This window comes from Ostrinia nubilalis, chromosome 5 (assembly GCF_963855985.1).
Source record: "Ostrinia nubilalis chromosome 5, ilOstNubi1.1, whole genome shotgun sequence".
Lineage (NCBI taxonomy): Eukaryota > Metazoa > Arthropoda > Insecta > Lepidoptera > Crambidae > Ostrinia > Ostrinia nubilalis.
The window spans coordinates 11,360,286-11,380,964 of NC_087092.1; the positions used below are offsets into that span (position 1 = coordinate 11,360,286).

General features: G+C 35.0%; 1 protein-coding gene across 1 annotated transcript in view; it reads right to left on the bottom strand.

Annotated features, from left to right (window-relative positions):
• Positions 1–7,364: 7,364 nt before the first annotated feature.
• LOC135072267 (heparan sulfate glucosamine 3-O-sulfotransferase 1) overlaps positions 7,365–20,679 on the bottom strand; it is a 59,229-nt gene continuing 45,914 nt past the window's right edge. The window contains exons 5-9 of the mRNA XM_063966204.1: positions 14,561–14,707; positions 13,476–13,691; positions 11,608–11,828; positions 10,856–11,013; positions 7,365–10,470 (exon numbers count right to left, since the gene is read on the bottom strand). Of these exons, the coding sequence (XP_063822274.1) occupies positions 10,265–10,470; positions 10,856–11,013; positions 11,608–11,828; positions 13,476–13,691; positions 14,561–14,707 (948 nt within the window). The 3' untranslated portion in view covers positions 7,365–10,264. The remainder of the gene's footprint in view (positions 10,471–10,855; positions 11,014–11,607; positions 11,829–13,475; positions 13,692–14,560; positions 14,708–20,679) is intronic.

A 20,679-nucleotide genomic window follows, 5' to 3' on the forward strand; every position in this document is an offset into this window, starting at 1 on the left:
TTGTTAAATCGAACTTTAATAGAACTCCTTATCGGAACGTACGAGTGCCGGGGAGTGATTTCACTCTGCAATGGAACCGGTCATTAGTCGTTAGAAGTACCACTAAGTATGGTAGAAAAGAAATCATGTATTTCCTTGATATCATGGAATCAATCAAGAGATACAATGCTTTTGTCATACAACAAATTATGGGATACATCGCTTTATCGGGCCAGTTCGACCCCTTTATAGTTAAAATCTTAAAGCATACAAAATTAAATTTTTAGTAGAATTTAAAAAGTGTATCATTTTAATAAAAATTGTTGTTAGTAAACAAAATAATGTTTCTCATTTGTATAAATAGTAGTATATTTCGTTGTAATTACATTAGTTCCTATTGTAATATTCCTAAAAAATTTTAAACATTTGTGATGAAAATTGGGTTTTCTGAATTCTCTATACAAAAGATTTTGTTTAACAACGGCTGATTAGACGTAATTTCAAGGAATTACACGAGTCATGTACCTACTTGGCGTAATCGGAAACTAAAAGAAAACGAAAAATGATCAAAGGAGGTTCAGAGCTTAGTTATTTTTGTAAAAAGGCTTTCCATTAGTTGGCTACCTACAGAAAACTAGGAAAGCCATTTAATTCCTGAAATTTTTGATCACAATAATACGGATACAAGTTGTTCTTTTTAACCTGTTAATATGAGTTATCCAATTTTATTTCAAATCACAACAGATTGAGTCACTTCTAATTTCAGGGAGTAGGTACCTATCTAATAACATTACGAAAAATTACGGGAAAGGTGAGTCTCTTCTGTGAAATTTCGACGAAAATCTCCCTTATTTAAAAATATCCCTTAGTTTTAGAATTAACTAACCAAGTGGACCGCAACTAAATATAGGTGTCCGTTTTTCTTATCCATTATTTTATTTTTTTACCCATTATTTTACACGCAGCAATCCCTATTTCTGGCATTTTGTTTGTCACCGAAGCAGAATCGGATCTCCTTTGGGAACTGTGCATTTCTTAGGCTGAGTTGCACAATCTTACTTTAACTTTAACAAACCTCGAAAATCTGTCAAACTCCGTACAAAAAGTACCGGTTATTGTTATTGTTGCGGTTAAAGTAAGTTGATGCAACTCAGCCTTAGGGTTAAAGTAATAGTGCTTATATTTTTATCCAGCGCGCTGTATTTTTTATTCAGACCTGCTCAGCCGGAGCTTTACAAAAACGAATGGAATAAGAAGACTGGTAATCTAGAATGAAAATGAATACTAAATAAGCTTATACAAATATAACCACGTAGAGACAACATCAGAATATACATTAAATATTGATAGAAAATGGCCGCTAGGAAACTAAATAGACATACCTAATATCGCAGTATTTATCTAGACGTGTAGTCCATGTGCTTCGAACCTATCTAATAAAATGATCCACCGCATTCTATATGTATGTTGATAATTTAAAATGCAAAAGTTAAGCTTTCTTTCGAAACACAATATCTTGATTTGAAATTATAAGTCCTAAATCTTGCTTTAGAAGAGTCATTTATAACATCACAATTGGATGTAACTCACATCCAGTTGTATCGAAGATTAAGTCATAAAACGGTTGTAAAGTCCACTCCAGTGTAGCGTTTATATCATCAATCTAAACTGATCTTTAGCCTGGTCTCCGGATATAGGGGTCATGAGTCGTGCCCGCCATAGCCATAGCGACATGTGAGATAACGGCAATTCACCCCACAAACAGTCGTCTGCGGCCTTTCACCCCGGGTAACAACACTAGCGAATTTTTGACACTTTTTCAAACAACTCTAACGAAGGTGTGAAACAAAAAGCTGGAAACTAGTGACGAGTTTTTCACAGAGGAACTGTATATTTAGAACTGGATAGTGTGTTTTCAAAGTGCAGAAATTCAGTTACTACATTTCAAAACTACTGTTTTTTTATTTTAGATTTTACACCGCAATATTAGCTTGCTCTATGATAGGTACCTGGGTACTTCTCATTTACACTCAAATTTGATGGTCACACAATAATAGTTCATAAACGGTATAAGTTAGAACAATAACTTTGAAATCAGATGATGAAATATCTATTTAGCTACATACAAAATAAATTTTATCGTAATAGAAGCAGAAATAATATGAAAAAATCACATGAAACGATAAAAAACGGGGTCATTTTTCGCGTTCTCATCGTGTCACACCTTCGGTTGCAATGAAACATTTGGTTACTGCATTCACAATTTTCATTCAATTTGTGTGTAGCATATACTAAAATCATCGTTATTAAATATACTTTCCACACAATAGTCAAAAAAATATCTTCTTATAATTATTTTGAATTGAGAAAGCGAAATACGTTGGTCACACGATTTTAGGTACGTAAAATTTTGAGTAATAATAAAGATTGCCGTTAAACCGAACACCAGCAACCAATCACAGCGTTCTATTCGGTTAACGTCAGTCGCGCTTCGACCATTGGGGAGGTGAGATAGGTCGATCGTCACTCCGCGAAAAAAATACGTAACTTTTTGTGATTATCCATAGACATACCGTCGCTTGCTTGAACAATATTTTCTACCTCTAAAATTTAAACAATTTAATTGAAACTTTGCCATTAAAAACTTAACATGTTAGACTTATTTGTGTAGTATTCGACTTGAACCGTTAAATTCAAATTTAAGGATAATTCATAAAAAACTAAAATTTTCGTCACCTTCGTGGCATCACCTTCGTGGTGTTTTATACACGAAGGTGATTTTAGGCCACGAAAGTGATTTCTTGCTTTGGTTTATTTTCAAATATAGTGACTGGTGTTCATGTTTTTATAATATTATAATAACTAATAAATTATACGTGGTGCCTAAGTAGAGTTCAGTACATCAATAAAAATATTAGAGCCTCGTATTTTTGTTGTCTGTCTGTATGACTGTATGTATGTCTGTATATGTGACTGTGTATCTGTTGGTAAGATAAATTTAATCTGAAGTTTGAGTTAAAAGTTGTACAACAAAAATACGAGGCCCTCTGGCCTAAATAAAAAATATATTTTTGTTGAGGGACTAATAATCAGTTAGTTCTTTTTTTATTGAGGTACTGATAATCCGTGTTTTGCTTCTTTAGCATTTCAGAATGCCACCAGTGTCACCCTTAAAACCAATTGCGTAGAATCTTGTAACTTAGTAGGTGACGTAATCGGTAAAATTGTATCTTATATTTAAGTAGGTATCTATTAATATTATGTTATTGCTATTTATCTATGAAAATAAGACAAAATATATGTTTTATAAACACTTAAGAGTCATTTACAGTAGTAAAGTTTGAAAAAATTATTGCTGTGAAGTACAGAATCACTTTCGTGGCATCAAAAAATTCAAAACGTTAAAGCTTCTAAACGAGACTCACTATTTGACTGATTTACTGAGAATACAATCTTCACATCAAGCGCTACAATTTTTGTCTACAAAAAGTTGAAATAAGTTAGAAATAAAATTCGCCACGAAGGTGACGATGAGAACCGTGGCGATGAGAAGTACCCACCTATTAGGAAATTAGTCAAAGAGTTAACCTAACTGTAAGGTTACGTTTTTTACGATGCGGCATTTCATCAGCAAATTAAACAGTCTGTGCTCCAGACCAGAACGCTGTACCTAGTATAAGAAGGACGTCAATCGTATTTAGACCAAGTATCTGCGTCAAATAGGTACTATGCATTACAAAAATTGATGATAATGATTAAGTTGGTATCAAAAGTTACTAAAAATAAATTGAAAAGGCTAAGAATATCATGAAGTTATCCCAACGAACTCGTAGCAACCACGCAATTACTTAGTTAAGAAACGATTGTAATTGAACCTGCTCTTATATTTGGCACCCCCGATAATTCTGATGACGTCATCATTAAAACTACGTCAAACTAAGATTCCATCTACTCCATTATCTCCACAATGGAGCAGCGAATGCAGCAGCGTGGCAGCGTTAAGACAATTCCCGCTCGAACAAATTGGATTGTATTTCCGTACTGGCATTTGCTTAGCTTTCGCAACGCTAAACGGTTTGAATTCTGATGCTGTAGATGCTATCTGAAGGAAGCTGGGAATGTACCGGGAGTTTGCACACAACTAGATTTTTTGAAACTGGGGAATATTCTGTTTTCAACGATCAATGGTTCACCATTGCTTTTTGAAAATAGCCACCACCATCATTGCTTTTTTAAATATCTGAAGATACCTATATCCACAAAAAAGCAATTGTAATCAATAATCACACAACGATTATTTTTACCAGAGGAACACTGTCATCAGGATTATTTCCAAAGGTCCTCATGTCATCATTCTCGCATATTTTGCTATAGGTATGCTATTATTTTCGTGTATAACTCGCTAGCTAAATTATGCATAAACGCTATGCTAAAGGTTGTATAATAAAACTAATAATTTTTTAAAGTTTAAATTAATTCATCTGATTATTCTAGTGTCTTTTGATGGTGGTGAAAACGGTCACAATTAATCCCTAATTTTTAAGTGATCCCTATGGTAACACAAAACAGGAACTTTGTTTTCAAAGGGGTCACTTAAAATTTGCATGTGAAAATGGGCATTTGTTATTTTAATATCAAATGCTGCACATTTTATTGACACTTTCTTACTTACATTTTATCAAACTTACACTATTGTCTCATTCTCTTGGCGCGAACTGTGCTCTTCAGGAAGGATTTTGCCTCAAAAAATAAAACATCGTCCAAGTTGCGGGAATCAGCTAAGTAGTGACTAAGATTAATGACTAGTGCCAGTGATATAAACCGGCGTAAACTTTAACGTGGCGCTCTAAACGTGGATTAATTCCTTTTAAGGTATTAAATATTTACGGTGATTGGCGACCTATCCATTTGGGTTTCTAAAAACGATAAAATGTTATTATTAGGGTGTTTGAAGGCTTACCTCAGTTCATCATCATCATCATTTCATAGGACGTCCACTGCTGTACATAGGCCACCCCCAGTGATTTCCATGTTGATCGATTGGTAGCGGCCTGCGTCCAGCGCCTTCCTGCTAGCTTTATGATGTCGTCGGTCCACCTTGTGGGTGGAGGTCCGTACCTCAGTTGCATTAGGTACCTTAACTTTGACCATATTTAACTACATTTAATCGATGTTTTTGTATGGAGTTTGACAGATTTTGTAATACATAGTTAAAGTAAGATGATGCAACCTAGGCTTAAATAATATATGGAGTAATAAAGGCTAGTTCGAAAGCGATGTGATACGCAAAACGCGATTCAAAATTGGCATTAGTTAAAAGGCTATGTGTACGAGTATATTTAATAAAAGCATTAAAACTAGCAGATTACTTTTATTATTGAGGACCGTCATCTTCTGACGGTTTGTCAAACATATTTGTGTTACAAGTTACCCACTTTAAATACTTATTGTATACTCTGTGATGTTTCTTACATCCGTGACCTCTATTTGCCTCCGGTAACCGTCGAGGGAAGCGAGTGATTGATGCTGCAGGGTCCAGAGGCTTGGGGCAACTACAATTTATGTCCTCATGTTGTGTACCTACACAGATTTTGTGCTACTTAACAACTCATTCTAAGAAAGTTGAACGACTCACGATATTGTGTAGGTAAGAATAAGACGATATTGTAGTAAATGACATGTTTTATTTTAAATAATTTAATGATTTTTGTTAGTTGCATTACGTTTCCTCTGTTTTGATCTCGCAAACCATTTCTCCATCTTCATCAATATAGTGATACACAACATCCTTCTATCATATTATTTTCGGAGCCGACATTGCATAATATTATGCTCCAATTCAAGCGGATTCTATGATTACCATTGTTATACTTACCTATTTAAACATAATACCCCCTTATTAATAAAAGCACAGATAAAAGTTACACCCTACTTGGACTCTGCCCCCCTAGACAAAACGCACTTTTTGATCGAATCGAAAATTGAATCCGTCAAAACTCCATACAAAAAAGGGACTTTTCGACCACTTTTCGACTGGTTTGCGATTATAATTTGCACTTTGTCTAGACCCACTGGTCTAGATTGTCATTTACGAGTAGGTTGGAAATGTCATTTTAATCCAATGTTCATCCCGGGTGTAACTTTTTATTAATAAGGGAGATAGAGTCAGACAGAGTTTATTAATAAGGGACGCACGATGCATTGCGGTCGTGGTACGACTCCGGAGTGGTGTCGCTGCGTCGTGTTCTTACTTTACATGTAAAAATATCTATCATCGCACGCGAGCGGTGCGGTGCCGCGCCTCGCGTTACGGCGAAATTTTTACTAATAGCGAATCGATAAAAGTTCAGCCGCTGAATATTCTCATTCACAACTCAGTGTATTTGATTGACAAACACTACCGCCTCGTTTAGAACTGAATCCAAGTTAGTTTGATGTACTCGATATCAGCGGAACGCGGAACGACGAGCGGTGCAATGCGCGGAAGAGACAAAGGCAACTCGTTGATAAAAGTCGGATCCTGACTACTGAGATTTCTGACAGAAATTAGTTTCAGCAATATTGCGCGTCTAATCATTTTGTTGTAAAATACTTAGCACCCAGTAGGTACAGTAAAAGTCACAGTGTTTATCTTGATAAGCTGTCGTCTATGCAGTGAGAAATCTGAAGGTTTTATTGACATTTAACTTTGGGTAATCGACAATAAAATTATTATGTCACCATCTTTCTGCGGTGATACAAGGCCGTGCATCATTTTCTTGTTCCTAGAGCGTTACTTTCTTGTCCATTTGGTTTTAGTACATTTTTTGCTCCCGCTGTTACTGAGACGGCACCCTTAGTTCAAGCTTCAAACTGTAACTAAATAACTCAATTGCGCCTCGGTTGTTTACCTCGGTAGTTGTTTTATGTAAAATTCTTGGCAAACCCAAGCATTTGAAACTTTGTTACCATGGTTTGTACTGTTATTAAAAATATTATTGTTTCTTTTGAATAAATTACCATTAAATCATACATTCGTGGAATTTGTTTGGTAAAATTATAATTTGTTTATTTGTTGAAATTCTTCTTTTTCTAATAACAGGTTTTAATTATGTAGGAGAATGTGGATATTTTTGAAATAATTTACCATAATATTCCAGTTTGGATATTTTATTGAAGATGTAGGTACAATTAACTTATTGAAAGAAATGTTAGAAGATATTTACAAGGGATTGTAGGTAACATTAAGATTTAGGTAATACTTTTAAAATTGATTTAGTGTAAATATAGGTATTATAATTAAAACTTTTAAAACATAATTAAATATCAGAATCCATAGGTAAAGATGCAATTACAAAAATAATGAAAAATATCACAAAAGAAGTAGAAAAAAGTTCTTTCTACCCAATAAAAATATAAATATATTTTGAATTGATTCATAATAAATTAATGTTAATTACTATAAAATTATTGCCCTAATCAAAAATTTAACTACGCCTTATGAATGTGCACAACATTTAACAGTGATTAAAATTATCTATCAACTATTGAATTAGTCCTAAACAAATAAAATATCTTAACTTCAAAATGTAACTTATAGAACTCTTATAATAAAAACTTAACTATTATTGAAAATTTTTGATATGCTTGATATTCTTGTTGACATACAAGTTGCTAAAATATTATCCAAGTTTTTTTTTTACAATTTTTTTTTGTGTTTTATAACAGTTGTAAATCTTGCTGATTGCACCTTTTTTATACAGGCAATTAAGGAAATGGATAGGTATTTTAATAATTAACAGATTAAGCAACTTGTATACATCAAACCTAGCAGCGAGTGCTCATAATCAAGTAAGGTGTTATTCACTATTACACATTACATACAAAGGGAGTTATTCACATACGCGTACGCGTCTAAAGTACTTTAAACTGGGTTATAAAAACATATAAACATTCGTTGATTGAAATTTGGATTGGAAGCAAATTCCTAGTAAAAGAACTTCGCCTTAAATCGAGTTTAAAAGTGCATCTTGACTTAACTAAAACCAGTAGTTAGCACGAACTAATCACCCGTGTCGTATGATATCGTGTCGTGAGTTTTGTGTGACAACTAACGTGCATCAATTAGAATTGTCACACAAAACTCGTCAGTGAGTTACATTTTCAATTTTGGATAAAGGTGAACGTTCACTCTACTGAGTCGAAGTGTAGAATTTCAGCATCTAGATAGATGGTAATAAACAGACATCATTGATTTATGTCTGCTCTTTAAAATTTTGCTACGAGTTAAGATAACTCGTGTGAGCGAAAGAGTATGGTTTATTATCACAGAGGTGTGGTAAAACATCACTAATTTATCAGTCAAGAGCGGTGAAAAAGAAGTTGTGTCGCTTAATTAAGTTGTATGTTGTTTGTATTAGTTTTTATAATTAATTTGTAACGTGCGTTGTTTTATTTTAAACATAAAATAATACCCGTCATCATTCGCTTGCCCATTTTCTCTAGGTGACCTGGTGTTAAAAACTGTTTATTTTTGTCTATAAAAGGTTCCTAATAAGGGTTTCATTCATTATGTTGGTTGGGAGATAAAGTAGTAGTCTGGTTAGCTTTCTGCTTTTAAAGCTTAATTTTGTAAATTTTCTATAGCAATTTACATATTACTTGATAATACTGTTAAGTAATCAACATTTCAGATGTGATTTAGCTATATCAGAGCAGAATGAACGTACTTTATGTTGACTTATGAAGGCAGAGCGAACATTCGCGAGTTTCGACAGAGTGAACGGTCACCTTTACCGGGTCGTGCCAAGTTAAGGTGTCGAGTCCTGTAGGCCTAGGATGCGCGCCACGATAAGCGGTTATCACGCCATTTTATCGATTTTGCCCATACATTTTGACGTCGATAAAGTATATCACGGCGCGCATCCCAGCCTGGCTGGGCAAGCGTGGCGGCCTCTGTCTTACGTATTACCTATGGACATTTTATGCTAAATAGGTATTACTTAGACTTATTCAACTAACTCTTCAGTCTTGGACGTTACGTTACTTAAATAGAATACTTCTAAAACCCGCGTCGAATTTATATTAATATCTCTCCGTAGTTTAAACTTATTATTTTCAGTAGAATCAGCATTAATAGGTATCATCACACACATCAAATTAAAACTTTATAGAATTTGGATAGTCATATACATTTAGATTTTAGACGATAGTGTTATTTCATGTTTTGGATCTAATGTAAATAAGATTTTTATAACGATTAAAAGCTATCTTAAATTGTCAATTTTTGTATCTTGAAAGTATGGGTTATACCTAAGGTAATATGGGAAAACCACGTCCACTAACAACGTAAACACATGAAAGACACACTGACCAAAACACGACATCTAAAAAGAGAAAGCGAAAAATTTACAACATTCATTCATCTTTTATATTATTATTACATTATACACTTATATCTGAACACCTATATCTATATAAAATAATTTATCCTATTAAAAGAAATTATCATCACAAACAGTTAAAATATTAAATCTGTATAATAAACGTTGTATAAATATAAAGGTTGCACACAATACTTAATTATATATATAAAAATATATTGCTCAGGGTTCCAGTGGGTCGGTCTTACAAATCAGTGCAATAATGCCAGTGAAAAACACTATCATGATAACTTGAAAACAACAATAATCTTTGCCTACCATTAAACAAATTTCTAAATCTTTATCTTTCATAAATTTTCAGTTGTTCCCTCTTTTCTTTCACACAGGTAGGCAACCTAAATAAAGTGTAACGCTTTATACAACGCAATGTAATGTTTTAATATCGAAAACAATTCCTACTTGAGTAGGTACGATGAATTAGCTATAAATAAATTTATTCCAGATGCCCTATACTAAGTATATGCTACATGTATACATAAACGATTTAAAAAACTTACTAGCTACGATATGTTTTATTGATATGTGTAAATTACTTTGATATGTATTAGATCACAACATGGTGCATGCACCTGGGATGCGCAAAATGCGGCATTACCAACGAATTCAAATACCTAGAAGCTTAGCGAACGATTCAATCCAATTTATGCCAGGTTTAAATCTGTGTTCCTATTTTAAAATTTAAATTCGATTGTTCATTTGTTTTTGTGAGAATCAATAATAAAATGCGATCTTTGTTGCAGAGTACTGGCCATAAATACGAAGTTGCATTGCCTTCGGCATGAAATTAAAAAGTAGTCAAGTTGGTAAATTCGAAATGGATTTTATTCGCTTTGCTTCTGGGTCTTTAATCGTTTGTTTTATATTCAGTCCTCTGGCCAGCCGAGGTCTTCTCCTACTAGATCGTAAAACCTTTGGTTGTGCTGGATAAAGAACTTGCGGAGTTTGGTGACCACCGCTGGGTCTACGCGAGGGTGCTTCCGTCCCTTGGTTTCACGGAGGCATTTGTCCGTGGTGTCGTTACGCAAGCAGTAGAACCCTTTCGTTTCGTTGAAGTAGAAGTTTTTTCTTCCTGTTATGAAAAGGGACCTCTTTAGCTATTACAGCGCAAGATATAGAAGTATAAATAGACAAAGGCAAAAAATAACTAGTTCAGTTATGTACCGACTACTGATGTATTTTTAATCCATTTTATATTACAACAAAGTAATCTTTCTTTTAGAGCAAAATACAGCCAAATAGACACAGGCACAAAAGAACTAGTTTTCAATTAGGTATGGAGGTTACTTAATGATTTCGACAAAGAAATTTCCTTTGAAAGTTTCTTTATTTACTCTATAGTTCGGGCACGAATTTAGACTACCTACATTAAGACAAGGTACAAAGGTACCGTTGATCTATTCTTTATTTTGTAAACATTTTTGCCAGTTGAATGAGCATTATTTTTTAGTACTTACCAATTTTGTGTTCCAGGCCCAAGAACTTCTCGATGCGTCGCAGCTGCGGTACAGGGTCTTCGATAAGCAGGTCTCCATTCACCACCAGAATCTGTTCTCGGGGAAAAACCTCGAGCCATCGGTGGAGGTACGCGTGGTACAGGGATATCGCTATTGGTCTGTGGAAACCATTATTCTGTCATACATATTGTACAGTATGGTAAGAGACTGTATTTTTGTTGCAAAATACGAGATTACAACTAGGCATAAGATGCTGTATTTACCATGATACTACGTACTTCATTCAATTTGGATTTTGGGGCGAATTTGATAATTGACACCCTTGGGAGAAATTGTAATTAACAGTGAGCCCGCTATATATAATACAGTATAATTAATTAAAGTAAAACCTCTTTATTCTGATTCTGACTCAATGAATAATAATAATAGATAATTTTGATTCAGTAAGCTTGCGCCCTGTTCATTGAATTGTACGTTTTTAACAGTGTTCGGATCAAGTTGTTTAGATTAGAAAATCCTCATAAATTGAAATATTCATGTGACTCACTTTAAAATTAACAAAATAAGATAGTACAAGCTTTCAAGCATGACTTGAGTAGTAGTTACCTACCTAGTTGATACATAACTAATATTTTATGCAAATCCTGGAATTTGTCAGCGAGATGTTTTCAAGAGTGTAAAATAGCTGAGAAAAAAAAGAAGCTGTGAAGAAAATAATGCATTATTTGTAATGAAATAAATAAATAACTTACCTGTAAGCAACATTGATAGATCCGTCGGGCGAGATAGCTAGATGTTCGAACGGCTTGGCCGCGTCGGGCACGGGATGGCCGGGCAGCAGCGGGTGCGCGGGCGCCGACGGCGTGGCGCGGCTCCTTAACTGAGTGTAGTCCGAGATGGCTCGCGTCACCGGCTCCCGGACTATGAGGAGGAGACGCACCGACGAGTTCATGGCTCGGACTCGCTCGGGGACCTATCGTGAGTAACAGAAGATAACAAAAGATTCAGGCACGTTCTTTCAAACCATTTCAGAATCGTTCAAGTATATAGTATGAAAAGAATGACTCGCGTCATAGGCTCCCGGACTATGAGGAGCAGACGCACTGACGAGTTCATGGCTCGGACTCGCTAGGGGACCTATCGTAGGTAACAGAAGATAACAAAAGATTCAGACACGTTCATTCAAACCATTATAGAGTGGTTTCAGTTCTGATAAAAGAATGGCTGGCTCCTGGGCTATGAGGAGGAGACACACTGAGGAGTTTGTTATTGCTCGGACTCGCTCGGGTATATATTGTAAGTATTAGTAATATTAGTATTAAGGGGGGAATCAATACGGACCATTTCGACTTCGTTTATGTGAGAACTCTGCGAACCTTCAGGGCTTTGGTAAAACTTATAATTATATGGGACACCGCTAGTGTTCTCATCTAGGAACAGCATAGGTCATAAAGAGATTCAGCCAACGCCTTGATTGACGAGCTTTAAAAAAATTTACAACTTGACTCAATAAAATAAAAGCTCACGTCTTATCTATTTCTAAATGTTATTCATACTTTAGTAAATAGTTGTGCAGGGTGAAAATCCTAACATTTGATAAGTAATTGTAGGAATATTTAACTAAACTTATTATACTATACAATTTATTCATATCAGTGAGCGGCTTATCCAAATTGCTTCTAAGAACTCGATTTCTCATATAAAGTTTATCTACGAAGCTCTTATGCGATTCAAATCACAACGGTATAGTATTCAAGATTTATGTAAATTGATTTACATTGAAATGATTTCTCAGAACGAACATTAGTTCGTTGAGGCATTGGCTTCATCGCCGTGGATCAATCGGTTTCGACGAACTAATAAATAGTAAATACATAATGTAAAGAAGACTATTTCTTTCATGTTCATGTGTAGTTAAATACAAGTTTCAGTTTGTTAAAGATTCTGTCTTAAATTGTTTCTCGTAGCTAGAAGTCCAGTTGAATATTAAATTACAAAACACATTATAAAACACATATCAAACTAGAAACAATAATTTACTTATGTGTACGACATCAAATACCTGTTTCGAAGCGAATCAACCCAAACTAAACAGAATACATTTTGTATGTATTATGAATGTAGATTGTAGGTACTCGTAGCTAACGACAGACGTTTCTATATTTTCGTAGTATAGCAAGCTACGGCGTAGCAGCCGTAGGCTACGGTTGACATGACTCTCATAAACATCATAACGTCATAACGTTACGTAAGTACATTAATTTCTCGATCACAGATATTATTTCGTGGAGTCTATGTGAATAATTTTAAGATTTTAAAACAATTAAGAATGTTCTGTTTTAAATAAAATATTTAACTCCTTCTTACAGCTTCACCCACGAGGATTTCAGTCATAGAAGACGACTCGCTTTTTTCTTTTATACGAATCTTTTCAAATCGTTCAAACTGTTATCAAGTGGTCAGACATACTCGTTCCTACATATCGCATTAGGAATATCGATTAAAATGTAGCTGTAGTATTGTACGATAATTATTTCTTGACATCCGAAATCTGAACTAATTTATCTCATTTATTTTTAAATTAAAAATAAACCATACAAAGCTGTAAAAAGTTACTTACTTCAGGTGTAACGAAGTAACTAGGACTCTTCTCTATCGTGATCTGCCCCTTGAAAGACATCGGCATTTTGCTCCTATACCACTCCAGGCCCAGCGCATAGTTCTCATCCCTGTCGAAGAAGTGGACTTCCCCTGATGCCTTCTGCACCATAGGGTGGAGGTATAACATCTCTAGCAGCGCCCTGGTTCCACACTTCCGTACTCCGATGATCAAAGCCTGGAATGGATGAACGCCTTTGTAATTTGCCCAATGGAGTATGTGCAAACGTAATTAAGGCAAATGAAACCATTTGCATATTATTATTCTAGTTGATGTGGAATGTATTATTATAATGACAATCATCTCAGAGTATAATGTTCTATTTACACATATTATTTTATTTATGATCTCATTAGAGTTGACAGTTCAATACTACATATATTGCTGTAAGTCCAAACAGGGATATACTAGTATGAAATAGAGGTTTGTTATCTTAGGGCTTCGCCAAAGATGGATCTGAAGGAAGCCTTTTAAGTGCTTTCAAATTAATTAAAATCTAATTGAAATAAACTTGGACCGGTTAGTTTAATCTACAAAGGCATATAAAAGTAACAAAAAAAATCCAGGTTACTCCATAAATATAGGGTGAGTTAACAACCAAACGTCTTACATACCTGTTGCTTAGTTTTACATATCAAAGTAAGCAGAACTTTTAACTTTTGCGGAAAAATAACTTGGAGGTTCAAATAAATCTAGGATCGGAAGATGGAAAAAGTTATTTTTGCACACTGTGTCTATGTTTTGGTGATTTTATGTTTAAGTTTGCAATTTTTTGATCCTGTATGTAATTAAAATAGTTATCCTGATGGTAATTAAAATAGTTTTAAATGTACTAGCTATAAAGTGCCCCGTTAAATGACGTCCAAAGAATAAGTACTTTTGTTAAGTTAAGGGTAAATCAGTGTTATTATGGTATGGTAGTGGTAATTTTGCCCAAAAACAGCAAAGAAGATCGCATTTCACAGTTATTTGTGATTGTGATGGGGCCCTATTCCCTCTGAAAAAAAAGAACCCTAGATTCGCCAATATTGTGCCATAGATCAAACCTGCGGGAGTCTCCTCGCGGGGCGGGGCTGCCTTGGCGGGCGCAGTCGCTTGCGCAGCGCCATGGGGTGGTTGATGGTCCTGCTGTTCGCTTCTTGGTTCTGCAGCAACTTGCGGTTCTCATTCGCCGCAGACGCCATGCTGGCCGCCTGTGGGGTAAAAACGCCTTTATCATCTGCAAACTGTACACAGAAATAGCAATAAATTATATTTTATTCAGGTGTCCTTAGAAAAGAGTAGGGTAAGGTTACAGTCACAATTTATTTTTATAAAATCAACTACATATCTATTTAATTGTAATCTCAATCAATTAATTGTTACTAGGTAGATTACAATTAACAACAAATTAATTGTAATCTACCTAGTCCATAAAATCGTACTGTATTTTAAAATCATATTTTGGCTGTTGTAACCTGTTTTGTACGTCTTAGGGCTGATTTTTCAATCGTCGGACAACTTTTAACTGAAGAATAAGTTTGGCACATTGACAGTTTCAGTATGGAAAATATGTCAAAATGACAATTTTATTCTTCAGTTAAAAGTTATGCGACGATTGAAAAATCAGCCCTTAAATAAATAAATAAATTCGATGGAATTGTCCTAAAAATTACATCTGAGTCTGAATAGAAACGTGTTTCAAATAATGTTTCGTCCGTCACCATACTATGCACTGGATTACAGTCTCATCTAAGTTTTAACAAGTACAACTTGTATTTAACTATGGCTTTGTTAAGTCTAACCAACCTGTAAAGATGACATCGGAGGATTAAATTGTGCTTTAGAATAACCTTAGGTACCTAACACTCAATTTAACATTTATGAAGAACGCACATGATATTTCCTAAATTGTTCACCTCGTGTACATTTATAATTTGCGACAAAATGTAGCGAAAGGTTAGAATAACATTACAAATAAGCCTGAGGGTTGGAATTCTGCTTTGGGCACACAAATGGTCTAATTATAAAGGATAAGAATGAGCACTCCAGTCTCCGCCACTCGAGCAGATCGAGTTAGCCCACGTAACAGCTGATTTTACGTAAATTGTTACTTGTTAAGGTAATTCGATGTTTTTGTCATCGTTAGACATATTAAAGCTATTACTATTATATTCGTGATAGTTTTATTTCGAAATCCCTTCACCGAGCGAAGTAGGTACGCGAGTGCGTAGAGCGAGGACTTTCATTTAAGTTCTTTTTAGGGTTCCGTACCTCAAAAGGAAAAAACGGAACCCTTATAGGATCACTTTGTTGTCCGTCTATCTGTCTGTCAAGACCCTTTATCTCAAGAACGCGTAGACGTATCAAGCTGAAATTCACATGAAATACTCAGGTCTATTGTCCCTTTAAGCTGTGAAAATATCAAACTTCTAAGCCAAGCCAATCAAAAGATACAGCCGATTATGTCGATATTTTCAACAAATTTTCGACACTCGCAAAGGAATCAAAACCTACCTACAGGATACTTTTTTTATTCAGGGTAAATCCAGCGGTGGTGGGGTTCTATCGAACTATAGACCTTCGAATCTGAGTCCGAAATTGATACCGTTTGTTAACTGTCACATCATTTTTTTTTACGAAAAAGCGCTAGAGCTAAGCGATTTCTGAATTATACTTCGTCGCTGCATCCTCGAGATTTTCATATTTACCAGGTAGTCCACTTCTCATTGTACTAGGCATCGAACATTTTAGAGCATACAATACAAAAAAGTACTTGTTATGACTCGATATCCGGCGGTAGTGGGGCACGCTTACGTCACACCCCTCCAACCGTCGAGTCGTCATTCGCTTCGATAGTGCGGGCATCGTAACATCGAAATTTCTCGTTCGTGCCGCAAAAATTAAATTAAATTAAATTGGAAAAAGTGTGTGCTTCGTGTGTGTTTAAATGTGAAATGACCATAAAAGTAAACATTTCGATAAAATACACAGTTATTACGTCGTCTAGAGCGACGCGACATTTGGAGGATAATAATGGCTACCTGTTGGGGAATCAGGAGACCGGATCAAGGCCGCAAGTAAGTGCTCCGCCAACGAAAGTGCCTGCCAAGCTGCAGTCTGCGAGGAATCGCGCCGTATTCCAAAAAACATCACTCATCGTGAATCACAATGATGACTACGACCACTCTGGCAAGAGTGTACCGACCGAGAGGCAGATGAGTTTGGGGAATATTTAAAACAATTATTTTGTTTTTACCCAACTGTAAAAGGAATGGCAAAATGTTTTCGACTATGTTCAATCTGTGCTCGTACATAGGTACGTAATATATTGGTTCCTAATTTAACACTGAGTTGTGCTGTGATGTGAGTTGTGCTGTGATAAAGTTCATACCATGTTCATGGAATCTTACCTTAATGCTATTAAGGTAATCTATGTATTTCCTAAGAGTAGTGATGCGATTACTACCGAAATACCAAAATCGTAATAAAGAACCTCGATGCGATTGAGGTCAAATACGAATCTCTTAGAGTAGTGATGCGATTACTACCGAAATACCAAAATCTTAATAAAGAACCTCGATGCGATTGAGGTCAAATACGAGTTTCTTAGAGTAGTGATGCGATTACTACCGACATACAGTTCACAAGAACAAAAACGCGCTGCGTGCCTCCGCACGGCGCGCCTGCCGTGACCACTGGCCCCGCCGCCCCGTCGTCTTCCCGTGCGCCCAGGTGGGACCCCGCCGTGGTTCAGCTGCTCTGCAACTGCCCTTCGCGACCTATGTCGCCCCGTCCGAAAAACGGTGTCGTAAGGTGAGTACGTCCATTGCTATCATAATTGCTATTGAACGTAACTAAATTTACTTGGCTGGTGTATTTACATACAGGACCTACCTATCAGATTTTTTGTTTAAACTATTTAAATAAAATAAGAAACTATATTCAATTGTACTGAAACAATGATTTCGAATAATCAACCTGTAAACCATCAGCGAGACCTTATATATATTATGTATTTCCTTGAGTAGTAATGCGATTACTACCGAAATACCATAATCGTTATGAAGAACCTCGATGCGATTGAGGTCATATAACTATTACCTAGAGTAGTGATTCGAAATATCAAAAGAATCGGATGATTCAACACAGGAGGAAATATCAGTCTGTTAAACCAGCAAAACCGGATATAGAGGTTACATAGGTAAATAGTTTTAACTTCAGACACGGAAAAGTTATCCCGTTAGCCAATAATATTTTGGAAGGCTTAGGTCAGCCTAAAAAGTAAAACTGAGGTGTACGCACTCCAATTTGGAGATGAGATAATATTCTGAACGCTTGGGCGAATCTTGGCTAATTGACTGAGGGACGAGTCAATCCAGAAGTTGACTAAAAATACTTGCACATGTTGTCACGTGTCTCTTACGCAAATAAATTAAACAGGGCGCTTATCCCTCAAGGTAACTGCTCGAGGTAGCGCAGAAATAGTAATAAAAAAGAAAAATACACAAAATGATAAAATGTATTTATTTAAAACTTTTATACAAGTCCATAAATTAAATTAAAATTACAATAGGAATAAGGACTTTAATCTAAATCAAGAAGACGTTATTTAAATGTTCAATTATTATTTTCGAATATTTGCCTCTGTGTGGGGTAACCGGTTCACGCATTTCTTTTCCTCAACACCATCCGGTTACTGTATGTGTGCGCGTGCGCAAACATCACCAACACCCTACAGTAGTAGTGCAACTGTCGCAATTTTTTGAGCAGCAGCTTTATTGAACGGTGGCATGATAAACACCAAAATTATTAAGATTATAATTATATCAGATATTTAATAGCAGTAATCCTACCTTTAGGTTTTGAGTGCCAAAACACATCAGCAGTTTCAGTTTCGGTCATCCTTATGAACAGCAGCGACGACCAGCGATTGCTACAGCAATTTCGTCCAAAACAAACAACAGCGAACTATTTCCGCTTTCTACGCTTTATTCTGGTCTCGTGATAAGGTTTAATTTAAACCAGTATACCAGCTTCATTCCATAGTTACAAAACAGAAGCTTATGCCAACAACTTATAAACATTTTCACTTTGGTCTACCTAAGAACTGCAATGTTTTTTCAACACATATTATACATAAATATTTGATATGTATATCAAATCCAGTTTAACTGAGAAGAGTAATTCTACGATAATCGTAAACCATTTACGTTCATATCTTTTACTCGAGTAAAGAATTTAGTTCAGTCGCCTAAATTAATGACTTTATGTAAAGAGTCTTATCCCACAAGCAAGATACCTACTTAAGATACCCATTACTTAATATACCTATCATCATCATCTTTTTACTTTTAGCAAAGTTAACAAAAAACTGGTAAATTGCTATAAATATTATCGACATAACAACGAATCCAAACGTTAACAATACCTAATAAACTATCATTCTATAGGAATGACGAATCGAATATTTATTCCTAAATATGTAGTGTGGGAAATGGCCCCAACTTCACGTTAGTACATTATAACTCGTGACTTGGTGTGTCGGCTCTCGGTTGTGGTTTCTTTCTATCGCAAAAAATGATAAGCAATAAATACAAATATTATTTATTTAATTTAAATATTTACCTATAACATCATAATTAAGAAACAGTTAATCGGCTACAGACAGCTGTGCGATGTATGAATATTTCTGCTACCGTAAGGTTACCTCTGTAACATCTTCAAGCTTACTGAAATAAAAGATTTGAGTGTTATTTTTTGTGGGTCTCACACAACACAATTGGTTTGACAAACAATAAGACAAAACAAGGAAATATATTATTTTTTGAAGTACTATTTACTTACTTAGTAAAAGTAAGGTAATAAATAAATTAATTTATTTATTCTATTGGTTTACCAAGAACATACGTTCTTGTGTAAGTGTAAGTAAGTAAGAGCATATTTTAAGCTCTATTAAAACACTAAGTATAACATCTATAACGTACACAGTCAATTAGAGGTAAACTCTGCATGCAATGAAGTGTTAATTTCAGAAAAATGACATCAAAGTACAATTTTAGATAACGCTCTCTGCTCTAAGCGTATACTTATATACGATACATGAAATCGGTCTTGACATGATGAGTATTAATATTGCTTATTTTAACTATTGTTTTATTAAGACCGCGTTTAAAAGTAAATAAATAATTCAATTTGTGCTACTGACAGATAAACTCAGTAAATATACAAAGGAAAAGTGGTAATATATCAAAGTCTATATATTTTATTTTTCATGTTTATTGCACCGCCTTAGTCTCTCTACTAGACCTGTGGTTGACTGGCAGAGAATGCCACTTGGCATTAAGTCCGCCACTGTACAGTTTTATGTGCAAAAATATAAATAAATAAATGTTATCCTATCTTATATACACACACACTTATCTGCAAAAACGTTTAATAAAACGTTTCATTACCTGAACGTAGTTAGAATAAGCCACCTCTTTTGTGTGCCGACGTTCTGTCGGACTGAGCACGCTGACTGGCGATACTCACGGATTGCGCGCAAATTTTTGCGAAGTACCCACTTATTTAGTTAATCTTTAATTTTATATTCTGTTAATATAAAGTTATCGTTCTCAGTTTGGTTATTATGTTTCCAATCCAAAGCTAGTGTTACTAAACATTGTGCTTCTCTCACGTTAGTGAATTGTTTTAATTCTTGGGGAAATAAAAATCTTAAACTAGATATAAATTCAATTATCATAGCTCAATATAAAAAATCTGACCCCAGAAAACAGTTAACTATTGTGTAAACTTAAAAGCGAAGGCAAAATTTCAAACAACAGCTACATTTTATTTGAAGCAGAAAATTACCATCAGAATACTATTAAGTATTTATTACATAAAAAAGAAGTAGTAAAAATATTAATTCGCAGAAGAATGGGACACCTGGCCTATTATATTTACCGGTGATTTTACTTAATACTTACTAATACTTTAGCACCCGGGCGATCTCAGTTGCACTTTAAAGTATTGTTTTCAATATCAGAGTTATTATTCCAGCAAATACAATTATTTCTTACAAGTTTACAGAAATAACAAGTTATATTCGTATCCTTACTAATACTAAAAAACTAATCTCAAACTACGAAGAAATTTTACCACAATGCAAGAACCTCTAGGATAGATTAAACATTATTTGAAT